This window comes from Oryctolagus cuniculus, chromosome 9 (genome assembly GCF_964237555.1).
Source record: "Oryctolagus cuniculus chromosome 9, mOryCun1.1, whole genome shotgun sequence".
In the NCBI taxonomy this organism is placed as follows: Eukaryota; Metazoa; Chordata; class Mammalia; order Lagomorpha; family Leporidae; genus Oryctolagus; species Oryctolagus cuniculus.
Window position 1 is genome coordinate 17,816,546 of NC_091440.1, and position 24,953 is coordinate 17,841,498.

A 24,953-nucleotide genomic window follows, 5' to 3' on the forward strand; every position below is an offset into this window, starting at 1 on the left:
GCTCAACTTTAACCACTAGGTTAACCTATAGGCTAAATGGCCAGCTTAACCACCACGCTCAACATCTGGCTTCCACCCTCCCCTTGATTATTTTTGTTTCTCTCTTTTTTATTTTACTTGAAAGGCAGAGTTAACAGGGAGAGACAGAGAGAGAAAGAGAGACATACTGGTTCACTCCCCAAATGGCCCCAATGGCCGGGGCTGGGCAAGGCTGAAGCCAGGAGCCTGGAACTCCATCTGGGTCTCTCATGTGGGTGGCAGGGGCCCAAGCACCTGGGCCATCTTTCACGGCTTTCTCAGGCACATTAACAGGGAGCTGGGTTGGAAGTGGAGCATCTGAACCTTGAATCATCCCTTACAGGGGATGCCGGCATTGCAGACAGAGGCTCAACCATTGTGTCATGTTAGTTTTCCTCTCTTGAAGAGATGCTTTTTGGTTCCCTGGTTCATTTGCAAGAATATTGTCACCAACAATAGTCAAATTTGTAGGACCTCAGACTTCAAGAAGGGAAACTGGCCATACTAGAATCTTGGTCTAATTTAAAATCGCAATAAATGGCTTTCAAAAGCCCTAGGATAAATCAGGTGCCCATCCTGTGGCCTGCCTGGGAATCATGGGTCAACTTGGGGACGTGTCGAAGGCTGGGAGTCTGGTCAGAAAAAAGAGTAAGAACACACCACAATCTATTTTGGTCCTCATTTCATGTTGGTACATTCTTTTTAAAGGTCTATTATGTTTTAAAATTTAGAAAATATAATACACATTTAGATTGCCTGTTTTTCATTAGCAAGTAGTAATTTAACGACAAATAATTATCTACATTATACATTGTGGAATTTGTGGGTCATACAGTAAGTATGTATATTTAAGATTTCATACATATGACCACTTTGCCACCAAGAAGGGTTGTAACAGATGAGCGATCCATATAGACGTCATTCTAATTCTTTCTAGGCTTTACTGAAACACACATGTGGAAAAAAAAAGATATTTTGTTCTTCTATTCTACAATATTTATTGTTTGGTGTATACTGTGCCAGGCCTGGTCTTGGGGACTTGGGGTTACAGAAGGAAACAAAATGAAGACTTCATGGAGCTGTGGGAGCAATTACATCAAGGTATAGTTCAGAAGTGCTATGCGTAAAAGTAAAGAAGGCTAACACGGTCTGGCCCGGCTGGGTAGAGCTTTCTATTTGACTTGTGGTTGTGAAGGAACGAGTTTCTAGTAGGATGACATTCAAGCCGAGAACTGAAGAAGTGAGGGCAAGGGAGATCCAGACTCCGGGGGGCGGGGGATTAGTGTGCTTGGCCAGCTGACGGCGGAGCTAGGGGTGGGAGGCTAGGGCACCGTGAGCAATGAGGAAGTCACAGGACAGGCTATACTAGGTGGGCTCCAGGAAAGAGTCATGACTGCCAGCAGCCTGAGCTGACAGACCAACAGCACATTATGAAAGCTCATTTTGCAACGGCAACCTCCCATCTCCACACCCTGCAAAAAGAAAACTGCCCCAAGTACAAGAAGACGCTCATTCACAACTCTAGCCTTCTAGAGCCTTATTCATAGAGGCGACACTTGCCGGAAAAACTTTCCAGATTCAGAGCCCCAGTGACCCCACATGCTCTCCCCAGCCCGGACGGTCACGGAGCAGAGCTGCGCCTGCGCAGTGGCGCTGCGCGGCCCCGCCTAGCCCATCCGTGGGCGGGGATCGCTTCTCCGGAAGCCGCCTGTGACTTCCCCGTTGACGCGTCGGGAGGGAGGCCCGTCGCAAAAAGTCGTGGTGGACCTTCCCTTTCCGTGGTGGACCCAGCGCTTTACGGTGCTGAGCTTTGCCGAGCTGGGAGATGTCGGCGGCGGGCTGGGTGGAACCTTTGGGTCTGCCCTGCAGCTTTGCGAAACGGGTCCTGGTGACCGGGGGTGCTGGTTTCATGTAGGTAACGGCGCCACTGGCCGAGCAGTGGCTCCCTGGAACTCCCGACCTTTTCCTGAGCTCTGCTTGCCACTGGCAGTTTGGGTCCAGCTTTTGCGGGGGAGGGGTCTGACATGGGGTCCTGATGCACGAACGGGATCCTCCTCCCTCTCTCCTCTCCCTGGCCTGCGATGACGGGTTCTTTTGAAACTGCGACCTCTTGTAAACGCCTCCCTCCCAATGCAGAAGTGCTGTGCCACTGTCCCATTCTGGTTAGCCCCAGATCCTTGCCACCTGGCACCTCTCCGAGTGCGCACGCCAGACATAAGCTTCCCAGCCCGGAGCCCCCTACCATCACGAGGACGATTTGGGCACTGAGATGGGGCTTGTATTATTTATTTATCAAGCAGGCTTGATAACGAGTCCTCTGTCTTGGTGCTTGGACCTGTGCTAGACTTGCGATGTCCTTTTCTCTCTCACACTCATTTGGTCAGCACGAACTCTGTCCACTTCCAAAGCTGTCACTAAGGGGACTTCTCGGCCTCTCTTCCTCTTCCTCACCTGGATCACGGCCGTAGCTTCCGGCTTGACCATCCTGCTTGCACGCTTGGTCTTCCTCACACAGAGGCAGTGTTTCTGAACGAAATCAGATCTAGTTGCTGGGTGAAGTTTTGCTCCATCAGGCTTCCGTCCGAGGTAGAAGCTTCCCTGATGGAAAGACTCGAGCGCTCACGCCCTGCTTTCCCACTCGGATCCCTCGGTTTGCCACACCTGCCGCCCAAAAACTCTTGGAGTTCTTGGCACACACTAGGCTAGTTCTTGCTTTTGTCCGGAGGCCCTAGCCTTTGCTTCGCCTTTACTGCGGGTCGGTTTCCGCCCCTCAATTCATGTTTTTTTTTTTTTTTTTTTTTTTTTTTGTATGCAGAGTGGACAGTGAGAGAGAGAGAGAGAGAGAGAAGGGTCTTCCTTTGCCGTTGGTTCACCCTCCAATGGCCGCCGAGGCTGGCGCACTGTGGCCAGCGCACCCCGCTGATCTGATGGCAGAAGCCAGGTGCTTCTCCTGGTCTCCCGTGGGGTGCAGGGCCCAAGGACTTGGGCCATCCTCCACTGCACTCCCTGGCCATAGCAGAGAGCTGGCCTGGAAGGGGGCAACCGGGACAGAATCCGGTGCCCCGACTGGGACTAGAACCCGGTGTGCTGGCGCCGCAAGACGGAGGATTAGCCTAGTGATCCGTGGCGCTGGCCTCAATTCGTGTTTTTACTCACATATCACTGCCTTCAGAAGCCTTACCTAACCACTCTTTAAAATAGCCCCCTCCCAACTAACACACTGAGCCCCACTTGAAATTCTATGGCGGATTTGTGTTTGCTTGCTTACTGCCCGTGTTCCCACTCTAGATTGTAAACTCCCTAGAAGGCAGACTGGTGCGTACCCAGGAGTGGAAGAATGGCTGACCCGTTTTATGAAGGTCCTCAGTAATTGCTGAATGGAATGACTGTATGAGTGACTAATAAACAGGAAACCCCCCTGCCCTCAGGAAACTCTGTGTCTAGTGGAAGAAGAGTGAATTGGAGGTTCTTGCTCATTAGCACGTGAAATCACCCCTTGTAATCTGACAGTCACTTGGCCAAGGGTACCAGGCAGCCAAGTTTCACTTAACGAGGAGTGGAACACGGAAATGAAGTAGTGCTTGTGTGAGAGCTGTGGTCCAGCCAGGGTATGTCCCAGAAAATGATGTGAAAGGGCTTCCAAGTACAAACTGCATTCATAATTTGCTCAAGGTCTCCCCCTGTTCCTGGGGGACCGTTGTTTTACGTCTGTAGTGACAAAACTATGGTCAATGATCTCATGGAGTGAGGCCCTGCTAGGCTACTCCGAAGCCAGGAGCCACTAGGGCCAAATAACTTAGGGTGGTTTCCATCGTATTGGCCTGGGAAACCTAGGTTCAGTCGTTGGATTCTGTGTCCCCTCCTCCTCCCCACCAGGATTCTGGTTCATACAATCAAATTCTCCTACCAAGAGAAAGCAGTTGTAGAAATTACTTTATAAGCATAGACAAGTGACCATGTTCATACTCATCTAATTTTTGCTTAATTACATCTGCAATTCCTGAAAAGGCACATAGTTTCAGTATGGTTGTGCGGACTGGTACCCATTGTACTTACCATCCTGCTTGACTCTCACATGAGAGGCACATGTGAACAGCATCATTTGATTAAACAAATATTTCTCCTTATATCCAGAACAGTACATTCTCTGTTCTACATAGACTAAAGGGAGCATAAGACTTTGCTTATAAATATTGCGAAGTTTGGGGAAGGTATGTGTGTGTGTATATAGTGTAGTTATATTGTTTCTGGTATCTGAAAAATTTAGAGTTATCTTTGAATGATTTCCAAGTATTTGATAGTTTAGGAAAACACTGTAGAATTTAGGAAGATTGACATTTTCCACCAACATAATTTTCTTTTCTTTGTAGTGCATCACATGTGATTGTCTCTTTAGTAGAAGATTATCCAAATTATATGATAATAAATCTAGACAAGGTGAGTTTTACAAAAATGAGCTTCATGCACTGAAATTGCATTTTAATTCTGTTAAAATATTTAAAACTACTAGAATCCTGTTTATATTTTCGTTTTTACTTAGTGGTTTTAGTGACGTAGAGGTCTGTGTAACCATGTGCTCATGCTGCATTTGATCTTATATAAAGTCTTCTGAAACTTTCACTTATTATGCTACTCTATAAAGTAATAGTTATAAATGCTGTATTTTTACCAAAAGAAAACCTTCACCCATTCTGAATTCAGTAGTTAATATAGTGGGATAACTCACATTTTTTGGTCTTGGGCTACTTTATTTTGTAATGTTGCATTTGTTTTCAAACTAATTCCTTTTCTGTAAAAAAACCTTTCTAGTCTCTAGTGGCTGGAGGGAAAATTGGGCAGGTACTTTTTTTAGAGTAGAAGTTTATAAAAAGTTTCTTTGTGTATATTCTGACAAAGAAACAAAGTTACTTGTTTTTGGCTTTTAAGATGTCAGGATCTTAAAATTTTCAAGAGATGATATGTTCTTCTATGTAATTATTAACATCTATGATCTTTAAAATAAATTAGTATTTTATGGGAAGAGCTAATGTTATCACTTTTTGTGTTGTCCCACCTTCCTGCTCCCATACTCTCTTAAGCTGGATTACTGTGCAAGCTTGAAGAATCTTGAAACCATTTCCAACAAACAGAACTACAAATTTATACAGGTATGGAATTCATATATAGCATCTCTTTAGTCATGCAGAGTTTATAAGATCTTTCTCCTTTATAAACTTGTGTAATATGGCCTTGGAAGGCATATTTTCAAAGACCTTTTGAAAGATCAGGTAATTTTATTTTTAAAGATTTATTTACTTATTTGAAAGCCAGAGAGAGAGAGAGACAGAGAGAGAGAGAGAGAGAGAAATCTTCTGGTCTGCTAATTTACTACGTGGATGGCTGCAATATCCAGGGCTGAACCAGGCCGAAGCCAGGAACCAAGAGCTCCATCCTGGTTTCCCTCAGGGGTAGCAGCAGAAGCACTTGGGCCATCTTCTACTGCTTTTCCAGGCACAGCGGGGAGCTGGGTCAGGAGTGGACTAGCAGGACTCCATCTGGCACTCTGATTTGGAATGCCAGTATCAAGCATAGTGACTTAGCTCACTGTGCTATGGTACCTACCACTATAACTCTATTTGTATCCATAAAATTTAAAAGAACATATTAAGCAACCATTTCATAATTCTTTCTGTATAAGTATGTTCATTACTAAAGGATTGTTGAGAAGGTGTATTTGTAAAGCAATTAAATGCTTAAAAACATCAAAAGCACAAATATTTTACTTAATTGTGGAAAATACAGTTTCCTTTTTTTAAAAGATTTATTTATTTATTTGAAAGTCAGAGTTACACAGACAGAGAAGGAGAGGCAGAGAGGGAGAGAGAGAGAGAGGTCTTCCATCTGCTGGTTCACTCCCCAGTTGGCCGCAACAGCCGGAGCTTGGTCGATCTGAAGCCAGGAACTAGGAGCTTCTTCTGGGTCTCCCACATGGGTGCAGGGGCCCAAGCACTTGGGACATCTTCTGCTTCTTTCCCAGGCCATAGAAGAGAGCTGGATTGGAAGTGGAGCAGCCAGGTCTCGAACCGGCGCCCATATGGGATGCTGGCACTGCAGGCGGCAGCTATACCCCTTACACCACAGCGCCGGCCCCCAATACAGTTTCAAAATATCATTTCAGTTGTTACATTTACTTTAAATATATTTAAGTAATGGTTATTTCATAGGATTTTTCTAAAGCATTAAAACTTTCCCTATTAATATTCTGCTTGTAAGTTGGCAAGAATGTTATGAAAAAACTAGCACAGTTCTTAGTAGTAATTGGTACTCAGTAAAATACTGTTTCACATGTACTTGGGGAAATATTTTGAATTGAAATGCTGGAGAAACACACCATTACTATATGTTCTTGACCACCTGATTAAACTTTGAAGATATTTGCTATTAAACTGGGAGGTGGGAAGGGAGAGATGCTGTAGTAAAAGTGATTTTTGTGAATGAGAGCACTCAGTGACACTTAGTGTTTTCATGTCCGCTTTTTCCTACAGGGTGACATATGTGATTCTCACTTTGTGAAACGACTTTTTGAAACAGAGAAAATAGATATAGTACTACATTTTGCTGCACAAACACATGTAGGTAAGCATTGTTTTATGTTATAATTAGTAGATTTTCCGCCCGTGGTTACCTAGCGTAAATCTAAAGTCCAGTAATGGGGCTGAATGAGTAGATACTTAGTACAGATCCTTGAAAGAGGATATACCTTGATGAACCGGAAAGTCAGGCCCGTGGTCACCATGTCATTAATATACCTGGCATTTTTACATTGTTTTTGTTAATTAGGTTGAAATACGTCTTTGAATGTTATCATAATGCCTTGAATTTAAACAGATTCAGCTTAGTGACTACTTCTGAAGGAGAGCAATGGGCAGATGAGCTTTCAACTGGGTATTTTCTATTGTTTTTCTTAAGTTGGGTAATAGGATACATAGGTAAACATTGTATTTTTATTTATACCACCTTATACAGCTGAGATATTTTCTAATAATGAGTCTAATATTTTTGTGACATATGTATTGAGCAGAATTTAGAAACATGGTTAAATAAAAGGTGGTGATGTGAGTAACCATGTAGCCATCACCTGAACAATAGACTGAATGTCAGAGAATCCTCTTTAGTAGTCATGCTACTACTACTTATGGCCTTGTTTCAGGTTATAGTTCCTTTGCTTCTAAATTTTCCTATTTATATATTTATTCCTGAACAATGTGTTGGTTGTGACTGCTTTTAAATTTTATTAACATGTATGTATAAAATTACATGTACGGTTTTTTTGGTCTTAATTTTTCAAAACCCATGGATATTCATCCATGTGGTTGAGTGTATGTAGTTTGTTCGTTTTCAGTGCCATACAGTATTCCAGTCTAAGGGTGCACCACAGTTTACTTACATATTTTACTTTTGATGGACATTTGAGTTCTTTACACTTTTGGACAATTTTGAACAGTACTATCCTGAACATTGTTAATCATGTGTTATTGCACACATTGGTACACAGTACTCTTGAGTATATAACTAGGGTTATAAGATCTGCCTACTTCAACATTGAGATCATGGCAGACTGCTTCCCAAAGTAATTATATCAGTTGTACTTCTCCAGGAATATATGAATTCCTATAACTCTAGATCTCAGTTTTGTCCAATTTTTCCATTTTTGCCAATCTCAGCACCATGTAGTAATCTCTCATTGTGCCTGTCACTTGTATTTTCCTTGTTTATTAACAAGATTGGATACTTTTAATGTGTTTTGTAGTTAATTGAATTCCTTATTTTGTGAAATGCTGTTGAAATATTTTGTCCATTTTTAAATTGGTTTACTTTTTTCTCTTGAAAAGAGGAGTTTCAGTGAGAAAAATGAGTAATAGTTTTTTTTAAAGATTTATTTATTTATTTGAAAGGCAGTGTTACAGAGAGGCAGAGGCAGAGAGAAAGAGAGAGAGAAAGAGAGAGAGAGATCTTCCATCTGCTGGTTCACTCCCCAAGTAACCACAATGGCCAGAGCTGGGCATATCTGAAGCCAGGAGCCAGGAGCTTCTTTCAGGTCTCCCAGGTGGGTGCAGTAGGTGTAGTGGCCCAAATTTTCGACTGCTTTCACAGGCCATAGCAGAGAGCTGGATTGTAAGTGGAGGTGCTGGGTCTTGAACCGGCGCTCATATGGGGTGCCGGCACTACAGGCAGAGGCTTAGCCCACCATGACACAACTTCAGCCCCAGTTTTTATCTATCTATCTATCTATCTATCTATCTATCTATCTATCTATCTATCTCTGTCTGTCTGTCTGTCTATCTATCTATCTATCTATCAAGGCAGAGTTACAGAGAGAGGAAAAGACAGAGAGAGAAGTCTTCCATCTGCTAGTTCACTTCCCAAATGGCTACAACAGCTGAGCTGGGCTGATCCAAAGCAGGGTGTTGGATTGGAAGTGGAGCAGCCGGCACTCAAACTGGTGCCCACATGGGTTGCCGACACCATAGGCAGAGGCTCAACCTACTGTGCCACAGCCCCGGTCCCCATGACATTGTAGTTTTTATACATTGTGGACATGAGCTCTTTATTATGTGTATTACAAATGTCTTTTCACACTCTGACTTCTCATGTTTTTGGTAGTATGTTTTGATAAATGGATGTTCTTTATTTCTTTTTATTTAAAGAAAATTTATCTGAAAGGCAAGGAGAGAGAGAGAGAGAGAGAGATATCTTCTATATGCTGGTTCACTCCCAAGTGGCTACAACAGCTGAGGCTAGGCCAGGCTAAAACCAGAGCCAGGAACTCCATCTGGGTCTCTCACGTGGGTAGCAGGAACTCAGTTGCTTGCGCCATCATCTGGGGCCTAGGCACATAGCAGGGAACTGGATAGGAAACAGAATAGCTGGGACGTGAACTACTACTCCCATTTGGAATATGGACATCCCAGGCAGTGACTTGACCTGCTGCACCACAATGCCTGACCTGATGTTCTTAGTTTTAATGTAGCTGAATTTGTGTATGTCTTTTTCTTTACAGTCAATGCTTTTTAGTTTTAAGAAGTTCTTTCCTACCCCAAAGTCATGAAGGTACTTTGTCCTGTATTGGCTTCTAAAAGATTTATAATCTTGCCTTTTGCTTTTAGTTTAGTAACCCATCTGACATTTTTTTTAAGATTTATTTATTTATTTATTTGGAAGTTAGAGTTACACACAGAGAGAAGGAGAGGCAGAGAGTGAGAGAGAGAAAGAGAGAGAGAGAGAGGGAGAGATATAGGGAGAGAGTGAGAGGTCTTCCATCCGCTGGTTCACTCCCCAATTAGCCGCAACAGCTGGAGCTGTGCTGATCCAAAGCCAGGAGCCAGGAGCTTCTTCTGGGTCTCCCACATGGGTGCAGGAGCCCAAGTACTTGGGCCATTGTCTACTGCTGTCCCAGGCCATAGCAGAGAGCTGGATCGGAAGTGGACCAGCCGGGACTCGAACCAGTGCCCATGTGGGATGCTGGCACTGCAGGGAGCAACTTTACCCACTGTGCCACAGCGCCGGCCCCTGAAATTTATTTTTATATGTGTATGAGGTAGGGGGCTAATTCCATTTTATCCATTTGAATACCAAATATTCCTATTCTATTTATTGAAAAGTTCACTGGTTTTGTCACATGTCAAGCACTCTGATTCGTGTTTCTCTGTCTCTGTTCTTTTCATTTATCTGTTTGTCTATGTTGATTACACTCTATATGGATGAACATAGTTAATTCACATCTGGTAGAGTAAATTCTTTTATGTTTTCAATGATAAAGCACTTGGGCACTCCAGCCAGCGACTGATGAGATACTTGCCAACGCTTGTTGCCAATCTTCTGTGTTTTTTTTCCCCTTTTACTGCTGAGGTTGAAAACCTTTGCATTTTTTTATTGGGTTATCTTCCTCCTTTTCTTATTGGTACATCCTCTCTAAAAAGTTCCTGTTTAAGTTTCCTGTCCATTTTCTATTGAGTGTCAATTTTTTCCTTACAGATCTTTTTGAGTCTTTTAGCATTGATTCAAGCCTTTTGCAATTATCTTTTGGTTTGCAGTTTGTTTTTTTACTTTCTTAATGGTGTCTTGTGATAGGTGAATGTTCTTTATTTCAATGTAGTCTATATTTATTTATTTGAAAATCGGAGCTACAGAGAGAGGGAGAGATAGAGAGATCTTCCTTCTGCTGGTTCATTCCCCAGATGACTACAACTGCATGGGCTGGGTTAGGCCAAAGCCAGGAGCTAGGAGCTTCATCCTGGTCTCACACATGGGTGCAGAGACCCAGGCACTTAGGCCATTTTCCTCTGCTTTTCCAGGCTATTAGCAGGGAGTTGCATTGGAAGTAGAGCAGCTGAGACCTGAACTGGTACCCTTATGGAATGCCAGCACTACAAGCTGCAGCTTTAATTGCTACAGGACAACACTAGCCCCATCAATCTTTTCTTTTATGGGTAGTCTTCTTGATACGCTCTGTAGGATTTCTTTTCCTACTTCCAAAATCATGGAAATATTTTCATATTCTTTTCTTGAAAATTATTGTTTTACCTTTTGCAATTTGATTTTTTCCCCCATATCACTATCAGTTTGACTCAACATTGTTGAGTGTAAAAATTTGACCTTCCCCTATTGCCACTTCATCATAAATCATGTGTCCAGTGTGTTTAGCTCTATGTTTTGGGCTCTACTCTGTTCTATTGGCTTTTGTCTCTCCTTATGCGGGTATCACTCTGTCTTATTACTGTTACTTTATAATTCTTGATACCAGCAAAGCAAACCCACCTACATCTTACTCAAAAAAATTATCTTTGATATTGTTGATCTTTTCTAGTTATGTTTGTTTTCTATGTAATAAATTTCTGCTGTTACCTCTACTAATATTTCTACTTTGTTTGAATTTGTTTTTTTCTAACTCTTGTGATATATCTAGCCTACTAATTTTAAGGTTTTCTGTAATGTATATGTTTAGGCTGTGAATTTACTTCTAAGTACTGCTTTACCTGAACTTTACAAATTTTCTTATGCTATTTTCATTATCTTTTGTTTTTAGGATTCTGATTTCTTCTTTAGTCTGTGGATTACACAGACACGTACATCTTAATTTTCACATGTGTGAATTTTCTTTCTGTTATTGATTTCTAGCTTAATTGTATGTGGCTAGAAAAAATACTGTGTCATTCCAGTAATTTGTGCTACAGTCTGCTTTTTGGTACAGTATATGGTCACTTTCAATAAAATGTTATATGTATTGAAAGGAACGTTACTATGAAAACCTTGGGTTCACTGTTCCTTATACTTGCATTAGGTTAAGTTGGTTAATCATATTTTTTAAAACTCCTGTTTATTTCTGGTGGATTGAACCTCTTATTCATATAATCTTCTTCCTTGGTGATGTATACTATCTTGAAGTCCAATTTGACGTTAATATAGCTCTATCACTTTCCTTTTGATTCGTATTCTTACGATAGGTCTGTTTTCATCCTTTTATTTCCAGTCTTCATCTAGCTTTATGGTTTAGCTGCATGTCTTAGAAGCCACATGTGCTTGGATTTTGTTTTTTTTTTTTTTAATCTGTTCCAACCATCCTTGGTATTTGCCTTCACTCTTGAGCTTGTTGATTTATTTGGTTTTATTTCTACCAGTTCATCATGTGCTATTCTTACCTGTTCTGTTCTCTTGCTTGCTTTCTAAACTTTTTAAAAATTCTTCCTTGTAGCCGGCGCCGTGGCTCAATAGGCTAATCCTCCACCTTGCGGCGCCGGCACACCGGGTTCTAGACCCGGTTGGGGCGCTGGATTCTGTCCCAGTTGCCCCTCTTCCAGGCCAGCTCTCTGCTATGGCCAGGGAGTGCAGTGGAGGATGGCCCAGGTGCTTGGGCCCTGCACCCCATGGGAGACCAGGAAAAGCACCTGGCTCCTGGCTCCTGCCATCGGATCAGCGCGGTGCGCCGGCTGCAGCGGCGGCCATTGGAGGGTGAACCAACGGCAAAGGAAGACCTTTCTCTCTCTGTCTCTCTCTCTCACTGTCCACTCTGCCTGTCAAAAATAAAAAAAAAAAAAATAAATAAAAAAATAAAAAAATAAAAAAAAAAAAAAAATTCTTCCTTGTATTTTTGGTTCAATTCTTTTTTTATTTTTAGATTGATGCTTGCTTTATCAAAGACTCACATGAGCAATTTTTCTTACTCTCTTTTTCTTCTACTAATTTGGAACTTACATAACTTGTCGGTATTCTTTAAATGGTTACCCTACAAATTGCACTTGTGTCATTAGCTTAGCAAAGTGTAAAGTCCTTCAAAACCTTTGCCCTCCTCCTGTGTCATACACTTTAACTCTGTTTATTCATTCCCACATCTGTTTTTAATCTAGAATTCTATCTGGTTTTGTTTTCCAATCCTACTAGACATTATTACTTTATGTAGCTGGTATTCATGGTTATTAGGGATTTGCAATATTCTAATTATATCATTTATTTATTTTCCATTTATGTCTACAAAAAAGCTAGATTTAATTTTTTTAAAGAATTATTTTTATTTATTTTAAAGACAGAGTTACAGAGAGGTAGAGCCAGAGAGAGAGGTCTTCCATTCCGCTGGTTCACTCTCCAGTGACCACAACGGCCAGAGCTGAGCTGATCTGAAGCTAGGAGCCAGTCGCTTCTTCTGGGTCTCCCACACACATGCAGGGGCCCAAGGACTTGGACCATCTTCTACTGCTTTCCCAGTCCATAGCAAGGAGCTGGATAGGAAAAGGAGCAGCCAAGACACAAACCAGTGCCCATATGAGATGCCAGCGCTGCAGGCCGGAGCTTTAACCTGCTGTGCCACAGTGCTTTCCCCTAGGTTTAATTCTTGATTCATTTTATTTATTTACTAGATTCTATTGCAATGAATGAGTTTCATAGCATCTTCATTTTCTTTGTTTTTGGGGGGTATTATTGTGAATTCATGGATTCTTTAACACATTAGATTTTATTGTTTTAATCAATTACAGTTACTTTTCTTTTTTATATTCAAATTGGCCCACCTTTAGCCATTAAGAGCTTCTTGTTGCTTTCTGTGTCCTTGTTGATATCACATTAGTAGTCTTTGATGTTTACCCTCTGATTTTAGCTTGTTGATATGTTTGGATTTAATTCTGTGTACAGTAAGAACACAGGATGCTCCAGGCTCATCTTCAGTGTTTCTTCCCAAGATCTAAATCAACCCTTTGCCTGAGGATCCCTAATTCTTTTGAATGGGAAATGGTATTCGGAGGTCACAATCTGGACACTAAGACTGGTCGTTGCTGCTGGTTGGATATTTCTTCTAGGCTTTTTCAGTTGATAGAAATAGGGAATATTTATTTATTGGTCTGTTTGTTTAAGAGTAAATATATCCTGAGTTCATACTAGGATGTCTAATTGAAGTTCAGAGTTTTTATTTAACCTCATTGATCTTGCTTCTGTATCTTCTTTATCAGTTCTTGACAGCAACATTATCATTACTCATTTACTTTATTCCATAACACACAAAACAGTGCAACATTACCAGCATTATTTCTGACATTATGATAGCTGAAAATCCTTTTAAGAATCGTAAGAGTGATATTTGGCCTGGTGTTTCTTTCTTTCTTTTTTTTTTTTTTAAAGATTTATTTGAAAGTCAGAGTTACAGAGAGAGGGAGAGACAGAGAGAGCTCTTCCATCCGCTTGTTCACTCCTCAGATGGCTGCAATTGCTGGGGCTGGGCCATGCTGAAGCCAGGAGCTTCTTCCAGGTCTCCCACATGGGAACAGGGGCACAAGCACTTGGGACATCTTCCACTGCTTTCCCAGGCCATTAGCAGGGAACTAGATCAGAAGTGGAGCAGCCGGGACTTGGACCAGCGCCCCTGTGCAATACTGGCATTGCAGGCCACTTTAACCTCTGTGCCACAACGCTGGCCCCTGCTGTCCTGGTGTTTCTGATGCCTGCATCCCATATCTGGGGGCCTGGGTTTGAATCCTACTCCCAGTTCCACCTTCTTGCTAATGTACACCCTGACACAGCAGGTGATGGTTCAAGTCTTTGGGTCCCTGCCACCACGAGGAGATATGGATTAAGTTCTTGGTTCACAGCATTTGGGGAGTGAACCAGCAGATGGCAGCTCTCACTGTCTCTTTCTTTCTGTCTCTTTGCTTATTAAGTAAATAAAAATTTAAAAACAGAAAGTTTTGCATGAGGCGTTTGTCCTTTAATAGTTTCCTATTAGGTATGTGGTCAAATTATTTTGCTTTAAAGAAACTTGAAATAATTCCTTGTATAGTTATATAACCAAGTAAATATGTAGTTAGAGCCATTTGTCTGATTTTGCTTCTGATGTATAGCAACTGCTGCTTTTTCTTTTTGATTTAGTTCTGTTTTTCAATTATATAAGATATGTATACAGTTCCAAGATTAAATCTACCAAATAAGATTTATTTAGAGAAATCTAATTTTGAACCCTATTCTTTCTACTGTATTCGCTGCATTGTCCTGTAGATAACTTTCTATGCTTTAGTTTTGTGATCTATCCTTTTTTAAAACAAACAGTATCAACAATCCTACTGCCCTTCTTGGACAAGTGGTAGCCTATAATACACATTTTATCTTTTTTTTTTTAAGATTTATATATGTATGTGTGTATGTATGTGAAAGGCAGAGTGGAAAGAGAGAGAGAGAGAGCTTCCATCCTTTGGTGCACTCCCCAGATGGCTGCAACAGCCCCAGCTGGGCCAGGCTGAAGTCAGGAGATAGGAACTCTATCCGTGTCTCCCACACGGGTGGCAGGGGCTCAAGTACTTGGGAAATTTGCTGCTGCTTTCCCAGGCACATTAGCAGGGAGCTGGATTGGAGGTGGAATGGCTGGTGTTGGAACTGGCACTCATCTGGGTTGCCTGCAATAGCGTAACCCACTGCACTACAAAGCCAGCTCCCATATTGTTAAGTTTTTGAATTTTTGCCAGTGTGATAAGCAAGAAATTCTATCTCTGAATTTTTAATTCAAATTTTCTTTCTATAAGTGAAGTTGAACATCATTAGCTTAGGGACTGTTTGTATTTCTCTCTCTCTAAATGATTTATGTATCCTACTCAGTTTTCTTTTTTGGGGGGGTTATTCTTAATATTTTTTAGAAGTTATTTGTAGATTGAAGAGATTAACTGATAAAATTATCCCTGATAGTGAAAATATTTTTCCCAGTTTGTTGTATGTCTTTTTACTTTGTTATTTAACATTGTTTTCATTTGTGTTTAACCATGAAAGAATTTTTACATAGTCAGAATTTTCAAGTTAAGACAATTAAGAAAGGCTCCTACCCCCCTGCCCTTTCCTGGCTAGAGAGGTTATTTCAAAGTAAATTTATTTTTAAATGATTTATCCAGCACTTATTGATCTGAAAAGCCTAGCCCTCTAATATCAGAACCTAGTAATTTCAAACTTTTTAAAAATTTAACAACATTTTAAATTCAGGTGTATCTTATCTTATTTTCTTCTTTTCAGAATAAGAAAATATTTGCTGTACACTTAGCACTGATAATTTTTGAAGGCTCTAGGAATTTACGTACACTATGTGATTTAGATTTAAAGAAATGATAAATATGTTATTTTTGAAATTATTGCAATAAAGGAAATGAATAGCACTTTCCTTGTACCTGAGTCCCTCCTTTGTTATTTGTTTTGTCCCTTAGGTGGAATCATTCTAGCTTTGTTTCTCTTCCTTTGTAGATCTTTCATTTGTCCGTGCTTTTGAGTTTACATATGTTAATGTTTATGGGACTCACGTTCTAGTCAGTGCTGCTCATGAAGCTGGAGTGGAAAAATTTATTTATGTCAGCACAGATGAAGTGTATGGAGGTAGCCTTGACAAGGTAAGCGTAGAAAATGTGTGTGTCACCTCTTACCACGAACCATGAAACAGATCTGTCCTCTTACCTACACTGGCACTCTCCAAAATGTTATTCCATTGTCTCTTCTGTTCAAATCAAATGATGCTGCCCCAAATGGGAAATGACAGCCTAGTGTTGCACAGATTAAACATCACTGGACTGTTTGGCAGGAGAGCACCAGCTCTCCTACCTTTTTGTCTTAACAAACATGATGAATGTTATTCCCATGGATGAATGCATAAGTGAGTCAGATGGCAGTGTCCCTACCATCTGCTCACCTTCCTCTTCTCGTAAGGAAAACACTGGAATGTCGAAGAGAGAGTGTGCAGTTATTGTAGACATTGAAATTGTAGACATTATATTTTGTCCACAAAAATATGACTCTATTCTCCCGTCTCCATTTTTCATAGTCAGTATTTCAGTGACCTCATTTTGTTTTATTTATTTTATTTTTAAATAAATTTTTATTTTACTAAAGCACAAACATGCTGAAAAAAATCACATTGTTCAGAAAGACTTTACCGTGAGAAGTGAGAAGTGGAGACCCCAACTGTTTCTTCTCAATCCCTAGTCTTGCTTTTGAGAAGCAACCATTGTCATATCTCTGTAATTTTTTATCAGATAAATGACTTCCTTCCTGCACCCTTGTTACCGTCTACCAGATCTGACACAGAAGCCAGAATCATGGCATTACGCTCCTCAGGCCCTCTCTGTGTTTTTACCCTGGCTTCAAGCTTTGACAGATCCTGGCCTCCCACAGCCCTCTGGTCTCATCTCCCATCTGTTTTCCCTCACAGTCTCTTTTTGGGGTTCCTTTGGAGACCTTACAAGGCCTTGGCACTTGCTGTCTCCTGTGCTAGCCTTGTTGGGTTGTTGTGAGCACTGCATGCCGGCAGGGTTCAAGGAATGGCTTTTATAACACAGTGATTGACATTTCAAATTCGTAATAAGTTTTCTGAAGTTCCTACTTAGAAAGTGTGCATAATACTTTTCAACTATTTTTTTTTAATCAGGAATTTGATGAATCATCACCCAAACAACCTACAAATCCATACGCGTCATCCAAAGCGGCTGCTGAGTGTTTTGTGCAGTCTTACTGGGAGCGGTACCAGGTAAGAAGTGGTCTCAGTCACTCTTGATGCATTTTCCTTCGGACTTAGGTATCGAAACTCCCAAGTCGGCATCCATTTTTAGAGTAGAAGCACAACTTCAGACAAGGTATGTAGGAAGGAATTTGAACAACTGATGTACTGTATTGTGTGGACAAAATAAGACCTACCTGACTTGTAGAGTTCATAATTAAAAGCATAAATTGAATATACATTTTTTTTTCCTATTTCAGTAACTGGTTACAGCTACAGTGTTACAGCCATAGTGAAAACTCTGTTGGAATCCTATGAGATGGAGGTGGACAGATTCCCCTTCCTGCCACGTGCTTCCATCTGCATGATCAGTCCCTCGGCTCCTCACGGAGGGGAGGTCGACTTGCTTCTTTGGTGGCTCTGACAGCCTTACCCAATATTAGTCTTCAGTCCAGATCTCCTGCTTTGGCTTCCCACTGACTTGGGGCGTTATTAGGAACAGGGTCAGAAAGCCAAGCCAGGCCTGCGCCGCGGCTCCCTAGGCTAATCCTCCGCCTTGCGGCGCCGGCACACCGGGTTCTAGTCCCAGTCGGGGCACCAGATTCTTTCCCGGTTGCCCCTCTTCCAGGCCAGCTCTCTGCTGTGGCCAGGGAGGGCAGTGGAGGATGGCCCAGGTGCTTGGGCCCTGCACCCCATGGGAGACCAGGAAAAGCACCTGGCTCCTGGCTCCTGCCATCGGATCAGCGCGGTGTGCAGGCCGCAGCGTGCGGGCCGCAGCGGCCATTGGAGGGTGAACCAACGGCAAAGGAAGACCTTTTTCTCTGTCTCTCTCTCTCACTGTCCACTCTGCCTGTCCAAAAAAAAAAAAAAAAGCCAAGCCATGGAAATCCTTATGATATTCTTGCCTTTTGTAGCATTGGTCCTTTCCCCTTTCGTGGAAGCTCTTTATATTTTTAAGGGTTAGGACAATGTGGACAGTCCACTTTGAAGTTTTATAGCTAACGAAATGGACACTCTTAGAAGTGGTCTCTGAAGTAATCAAGTGGAAAGTCCTTAGTGGTCTGCTGTCAGACTCGCAAGCCCACCTCCACCTGCATTCATCCTCGCCTTGTCCAGACAAGGAGCTTCCTTACAGAATCTCTGCCATCCCTGAATGCCATCCTCCGCAGTACTTTTAGGAACCTTACATTAGAAAAAAAATCTCTTCACTCTCTGCTTGAAATGTGTGAAATTGTCTAGACAGAGGCGCTTGTATTTGAAAACTTGGTTATTTTTAAAATGATGATACCAGACTTTTCCATTACCTTAATGTTGAATACTCTTTAAGTTTCCAGTTGTCATCACAAGAAGCAGTAATGTTTATGGACCACATCAGTATCCAGAGAAGGTAAATTTTACTTCTGAATGCATAATGATGTTTTTATTGGCTATGACATATCCTTATTTAAAATAATCTCTCTTGAGTTTTTCTCTAAAATAATTTGTTATATTTATCCATAATGATAGATGTTGTAAAGGCCACATCCAAATCCCATTGACTTAGAGTTTGAGGACTTCACTTGAAGTCTCAACTTGACACCAACTGGTGTGACCTTAGGCCGTTTGATGATCATTACCTTTAAACAAGGGATAATGAAAATACTTAAAATTTTGGTGGATCCACTGAGACAATGTGTGTGAAAACGCCTTGTGTTTTCCAGGACCCTAAAGAGCCATAGAGGCCTCCCACCACTGCCAAGTGCAGTTAGAACTCTGAGTTTGCGGTCAGACTAATATATGTCAGCAGAGACAGCAAGTTAAAAGCCAGTCAGATAATGATGCATGAAGCTTGTACCATGTTTGACTTCTACCAGCTGTCTAACTATTCTCCAACTCATTTTTGTTACTGTAGGCTTGAATGGCTTCCAGAAAGTAATATAAGTAGTGCACAAGGGAATGTAATTAAAAGGTTAAAAATGCCTGCACAGTTGGTTTTGTATCATTAAGTGCAATTTTCGGTAACTGTTGCCTGCTCTGCCTACATTTGGAACCTGGTTTTCTCTCTTGCCAGTTGGTTATATTGATCTATTTGCCCAAGGAAAAGGGTAAATGGTAATAATAGCTACTTTGCTTAATTTTCAGAGTATTCTTAACAGGGTTATTATAAATTTAGTAATTTCTTTGATTCAAGGACAATGACTTTTTTTCATAACTCCACAAGCACTTAGTAAGTAGGTAGTTACATATAAAGCAATATTAAAGTATGATTCCTGGCCATATGAAATCCACCCAAAGGTGAGCTTTTTATGAGAACAAACTTTACATGAGGGCTTCTGAATTTTTCCATTATTAGTTTATCTTAGGGTAACCCATTTTTACAAAATATCAAACTGTCTGAGTTGTTTAAGTTCATTAAGTATTAGATTTTTTATAAACTCTTGGTGAAAGGAATTTAAATTTAGCCATATGTATATTTCTTAATAATTTAATTCTATGATGAGTTCTGATTCATTTTAATGAGTTAATTTGCCAAGTCTGAAATGGTATTTAAATATTCTTTTAGGTTATTCCAAAATTTATATCTTTGCTTCAACACAACAGAAAATGGTATGTTGTTATTTACCGTGATCCCTGGATGCTTTTCTGGTGTGTCTTTTGGTAGTATTTGGTGACAGTCTTTTCTTGAAAGTGAAAAAGTTTTAGAATTGGAGGCCATGGAATTACCTGTCCCATCAGATTTAAGAATTTTTTCTTCATACATTGTCATAGTTTTCAAAATAATTATGCTATGTAAGTCATTATAATTTACTTACTAAGATAATTTCAGTTCGCAAATGATCTAGCATAGAAATTGGAATTACAGCATTAGAATGTGTATCTTTATATAATTTTACTTTCTCAAAGGATTTATCTGATAGTAATGAATTCATGGATAAAGTTAATGAGTAGATATTTCTCAGGGATCATGTGTATTTGCCACTGTCTTACTGAGTACCCTCAGGAGGCTTGGGGATCAGGTACAGTTAGGAGAATTTGGATTTTCAGTCAGCAATTCCTGGAACCCTTGGGGAATTGGATTTTCTTGAGTTGAATGGGTCATTTCTTTACCGTGATGTGGGAGAGCTTACTCTTTTTTTTTCCCCCACATTTTGATTCTGCTTCATTTCATCTTTTTAGCTGCATTCATGGATCAGGGCTTCAAACAAGAAATTTTCTTTATGCTACTGATGTAGTAGAAGCATTTCTCACTGTCCTCAAAAAAGGAAAACCAGGAGAAATTTATAACATTGGAACCAATTTTGAAATGTCAGTTGTCCAGCTTGCCAAAGAACTAATACAACTGGTATGTATCTCTTGTGATACTCTCAGAATTGTCACTAATTTAGTCCATATCAAGAGTTTGTAGTTTACTCAATTTCAAAGCAAATGAGTAGAAAATGAAGTTCTGAAGTTGTATCCCTTATTTTTCTTCATTCACTGTATATATCTTAATTGTAAGAAATACCTTAATTTCAGAAATATAAAATTGTGTGTCCTAGAATCAAGGAACAATGCTGTTCCTGTATAAAATAATTATGGTTATGCGTGCATATCAGTGTTAGCAAACATTGGTTGTAAGTGTTATGGTTTGCTAGATGAGGGACCCAAATAGGTAACCAAAAGTTGAGAATATTCATTTTCTCCTGAAGTTTATGCAATGTGTATTCTTTCTGAGCTTCGGCTAGAACTTGGATTGCAGAGTGTGGCAGGCCTTAGGAAAGTGATGCTCATTTCCGCCGTCTCCCCCGCTTCGAGGCAGTTGTTCCTCTTGTCTTTTTAATCAGCTCTGAAGCACCATTGTTATTCTCGGCTCTCATTTTATAATTTGGCTTAAAAACCTCTTCCATTTTGACAGATCAAAGAGACCAATTCAGAGTCTGAAATGGAAAATTGGGTTGATTATGTTAACGATAGGTGAGTAACAAGTTAAAACGCTGGAGGAAGGTTGCGAAATCTTTAGTACTTATAAAACTATAAATTATAGAGACTTAACTGAAAATAGTTTATCTCGAATTTTTTGGTAACATATTGCTTTCCTAACTATGAACGCCTATGGATTAGGTGTAGCACTATTACTTACTAGCTATGTGACTTAAAGAAAGTTAGTGATCCTTTCCAAGTCTGAGGTTAATTATAAAGTATAAAAAGCATGGGACCCAGGTCTTGGCACTGAAGAGTTCTAATAAGGTTGTATGTATTCATGTCTTCATGTATCAGACATTTATGAAGGGACTTCTGGGTGCCAGCCACTGCACGCATACCTAGCTTATGACTGAAGGTAAGAACAGGATAAGGCACAGAGTGGGTTAGGTGTCAGGGATTGTAGATGACATTTTTTATTTAATTTGCAGATTTTTTGTGATAAGCGTGTCACCCGGGAGAGAATCACTTTACAAAAATAAATTGTATTATGGTGAAGATCTCTGAGTTATATCTCTTAGTACTTAAGTTTGTAAATATTTATCTACAATGTCATTTTAAATCTGTTCTGTTTTCCAAGACCAACCAATGACATGAGATATCCAATGAAGTCAGAAAAAATACATGGTTTAGGATGGAGACCTAAAGTGCCTTGGGAAGAAGGAATAAAAAAAACAAGTATGTTATAAATTGACCTTTTAGAGGGAGATTCAGAAAAACTTAAATGGAAAGAAGTTTATTTTTAGAACATCGTGTGAATTCAGTAGAATATTGTGATGAATCATTTGTAGTTTTCAAATTGTTACATTCACTATATTTCTAGTTATAGTACTGTGATTCCTAAACATTTTGAATTTCATAGGCTAACTTGTGATCAGTTTTCTTGTATCTTACTATCATTAGTCAGTTTCCTATTTCATTGATTCTGAGGTACACGTCTTTTCACTTTCCTCCCACCTCTGAAAGATGGGTGTTTTGTAATCCCTAATTTTTTGTAATTCCCATTGTACCTTTCCTCCTTAGTGGCATGTAAAATTACAGTCTGTCTTAAGATCAGTGCATCTTAGATCACTGAAATATAGATAATTGCAGGCTCTGAGCATGTTAAGTCATTTTGTATTGAAACAAACTGGTTGGCAACAAACTCAGTGTGCACCAATAAATCTATTAAAGTAAGTGCATATAAATTTGCACATTTATATATATATACATATGTTAAAGCTTTATTTATAAATATACTTATGAGGAAAGATATATCCAAATGCAGGAAAAAAAGTCTTGATTCAGAGCTTGAAGTATAAATACTTGTACTAAATATTTAAAAGCAAAATTAAAGATAATCTAAAACCATCAAGTTTCTTTTAACTAAAAAAGTGATATATTGATAGTATAGCAACATAAAATAATTTTATGTTAATGGAGAGAAATTCACATGTCACTATGCCTCTGATGCAGTAATATCATATTTATATGAATATATATTATACTTTTTTCTATAACCTTAAAAGCAATGCAAATGACTTATCTCTGCTTCTTTTAATTCCTTAAAATCAGAATGTCTTAAGTAGTGAAACCAACAAATTCAGCATTGAAGGGGATTTTAAGTTCAGAGAAGAAAAACAATAAGGTTGATTTTGAATTCTAAGTTTTTCAGGTGGGGAAATATCTTCTGATTAACTTCATTATAAGTTCAAAATCAAATTGCATATGTCATTGAATTACCCTCGCCTGCTGATTAACTGATGGACAAGACTTTTTGTACTTAGCAGGGACTCAGGAAATGTTAGTTAATTGATATTTAGTTTTTAATTTTTAATTTTTGTCTTTTATGTTTTTCTATTAGTTGAGTGGTACAGAGAGAATTTTCATAACTGGAAGAATGCGGAAAAGGCATTAGAACCCTTTCCAGTACAACCGCCATTTATATAACCAGGACAGTTTCCAGATAAAGAAGAAGATTATCCTACCTCAACAAATGATAGCAAATCAAGTGACCAAATGAAGTGTCCTCTCTTCATCTGGAATTAGATTCATGACTTTCTGTGTGAAAGTCTAGTGCAAAATGCTTCAGTCTTTGGAAGAGTTTCAGTGTTGGCACACGATTTCCTTATCAAAATTCTCTCAGAAATTTTTTTTCTCCTAGAAATTAAGAAGAAGTAGACAAAGAAAGACTGTCCCAAGGCATGGGCCAGAAGTAGTTATCTCCTGTTCTGAGAACAAAGACAGGATGTGGTGCTGGGAAGATGGCCATGAACTCAGTGGGCTTCCCAACCATTCCCAGGACCTGGGGAATCAAGTTGCCATTTGTAGGCAATATAGGATGAGTCTCACACCCTAATTTACTTTTTTTTTTTTTTTTAAATAACAAGCCTGAAGTTCTGCTATAATTGTTTTAAAAACAGAACAAAATGGAAGCATATCTAGCACTTTTTAACTTTTGATGATTCTAAAAAATAGATAAGTTAAATGCTTTTTAAAAGAAGGTTGTAAAGTTTTTATGTTTTCAAAATTAGGTGTTGATCTATATGTAACCTCTGTTGGAGAAACTTTATCATGTGGTAGCCATTTAAAATGATTTTATTTATGAAATTCTCAATATTGTAAGGTATTTAATGTAGAATGTGATCTTTTTTTAGTAATGTATTTTTATGTTGGTATAGAAAAATTAAAAGGAAAATTTGGAGGGAGGGTGTTGTGGCTCAATGGGTTAAGCCACTGCTTGGGACGCCTGCATCTGTTATCAGAGTGCCTGGGATTCAGACCCTTCTCTGCTTCTGATCCAACTTCCTACTAATGGGACTGGAAGGCAGCAGTTGATGGCCCAAGTACTTGGAAGACCCAGATGGAGTTCCTAGCTCCTGGCTTCAGCCTGGCCCAACCCAGGCCATTGAGGGCATTTGGAGAGTGAACCAGGAAATGAAAATATCACCCTCAATCTCGCCCTTGCTTTTGTCTCACTCCCCCTCTCCTTTTCCCCTGTGTCTCTTTGTCAGTCTGCCTTCCAAATAATAAATATTTTTTAAAAACCCTAATTTCTAAAAAATAAAAATAAATTATGTATTTGTAATCCTTCTTTGCCCTAAAGAATATTTTTTAAAACTTGAAAAAGTAACTGATTGGATTTTGGGTTGAGAAAGGGAAAGGAAGCTGGGTGGCCCTTTATTAAGAGTGTGGGTTTTCATATGGAGGCTTTGAAACTCTCCATTAAAATGTCTTCATTCACTTTTTAAATATGATTGGTACTAGACATGCACTGTCCTGACTGAGGGTAAGAAGGACAGTTACGTCAGCTGGGTCTTGCAGGAAGCAGATGCCTATACAGATGAGAAGGAGGAAGCAACACTGGGCAGTATAGAGTTGCTGGCACTGGCAAGGCAGGCAGAAAGGCCAACCAATATGGAAAAAGGTCTGTTGTGCAGATCAACTGCTGGCCCCTTCAGGATGGAAAGGGCCTGGTGACATCAGCTTATTACCAAGTAATTTGTTGTTTTCTTCAAGGAATAATTGCTAGAGTGGGGGCCAGGGTTTGTCTCTTGCCCACAAGTTGCCAGTAGCTAGTTTAATCATAGTGAGAATATATGCTGTCAGCCCCAAGAGCGGGTTTCTCTCTGCAGTTATGCATACTTCTTTCAGGGGTCCAGCATAGTTCTGGGGTGGGTGGTGATAAAGGCTGGCCAGCGTTAACCAACTAAATCATTTTCTCTGCTGGAATATTCAGCGCCTCTTCCACCATGGTTACTTTCCGGTGGGCGTTAACATGCAGGTGACCTAACTTGTGTCAACCGCTAGGTCAAACGCTTGTTATGGAGGATTCTGGCACATGCTGCAACATGGCTGACGTGAGGACATTCTGCTCAGTGAGTAAGCGAGACACAAAGGGCAAATAGGATGTGATTCCACTTAGGTGAGCTACCTAGAACAGGCTAATTCCTAGAGCCAGAGGACTTCCCAGAGGCTAGGGGCAGGAACAAAGCAGAGTTATTGTTTATCATGTTGAATTTCTATTTGGGGTGAT

General features: G+C 40.1%; 1 protein-coding gene across 2 annotated transcripts; it reads left to right on the top strand.

Annotated features, from left to right (window-relative positions):
- Positions 1 to 1,713: 1,713 nt before the first annotated feature.
- On the top strand, positions 1,714 to 24,005 carry TGDS (TDP-glucose 4,6-dehydratase). 2 transcript variants are annotated; one of them, XM_002713002.5, is made up of 12 exons: positions 1,714 to 1,929; positions 4,389 to 4,455; positions 5,097 to 5,165; positions 6,543 to 6,633; positions 15,757 to 15,899; positions 16,931 to 17,029; positions 18,327 to 18,386; positions 19,542 to 19,585; positions 20,156 to 20,321; positions 20,874 to 20,932; positions 21,519 to 21,616; positions 22,782 to 24,005. In XM_002713002.5, exons 1-12 carry the CDS (start codon positions 1,844 to 1,846, stop codon positions 22,865 to 22,867), a joined length of 1,068 nt encoding a protein of 355 aa, XP_002713048.1. In that variant the 5' UTR covers positions 1,714 to 1,843; the 3' UTR covers positions 22,868 to 24,005. The 2 variants fall into 2 exon arrangements, with proteins under 2 accessions (XP_002713048.1, XP_008258321.1); XM_008260099.4 differs by having other exon boundaries at positions 1,716 to 1,933.
- The last annotated feature ends 948 nt before the right edge of the window (positions 24,006 to 24,953 follow it).

What these genes read in the sequence shown, in the direction of transcription:
- TGDS (XM_002713002.5), top strand. Translation starts at nt 1,844, where the DNA reads ATGTCGGCGGCGGGCTGGGTGGAACCTTTGGGTCTGCCCTGCAGCTTT. An exon ending in CCAAAGAACTAATACAACTG is followed by an intron (nt 20,322 to 20,873) that starts GTATGTATCTCT and finishes CCATTTTGACAG; the next exon opens with ATCAAAGAGACCAATTCAGA. An exon ending in AGAAGGAATAAAAAAAACAA is followed by an intron (nt 21,617 to 22,781) that starts GTATGTTATAAA and finishes TTTTTCTATTAG; the next exon opens with TTGAGTGGTACAGAGAGAAT.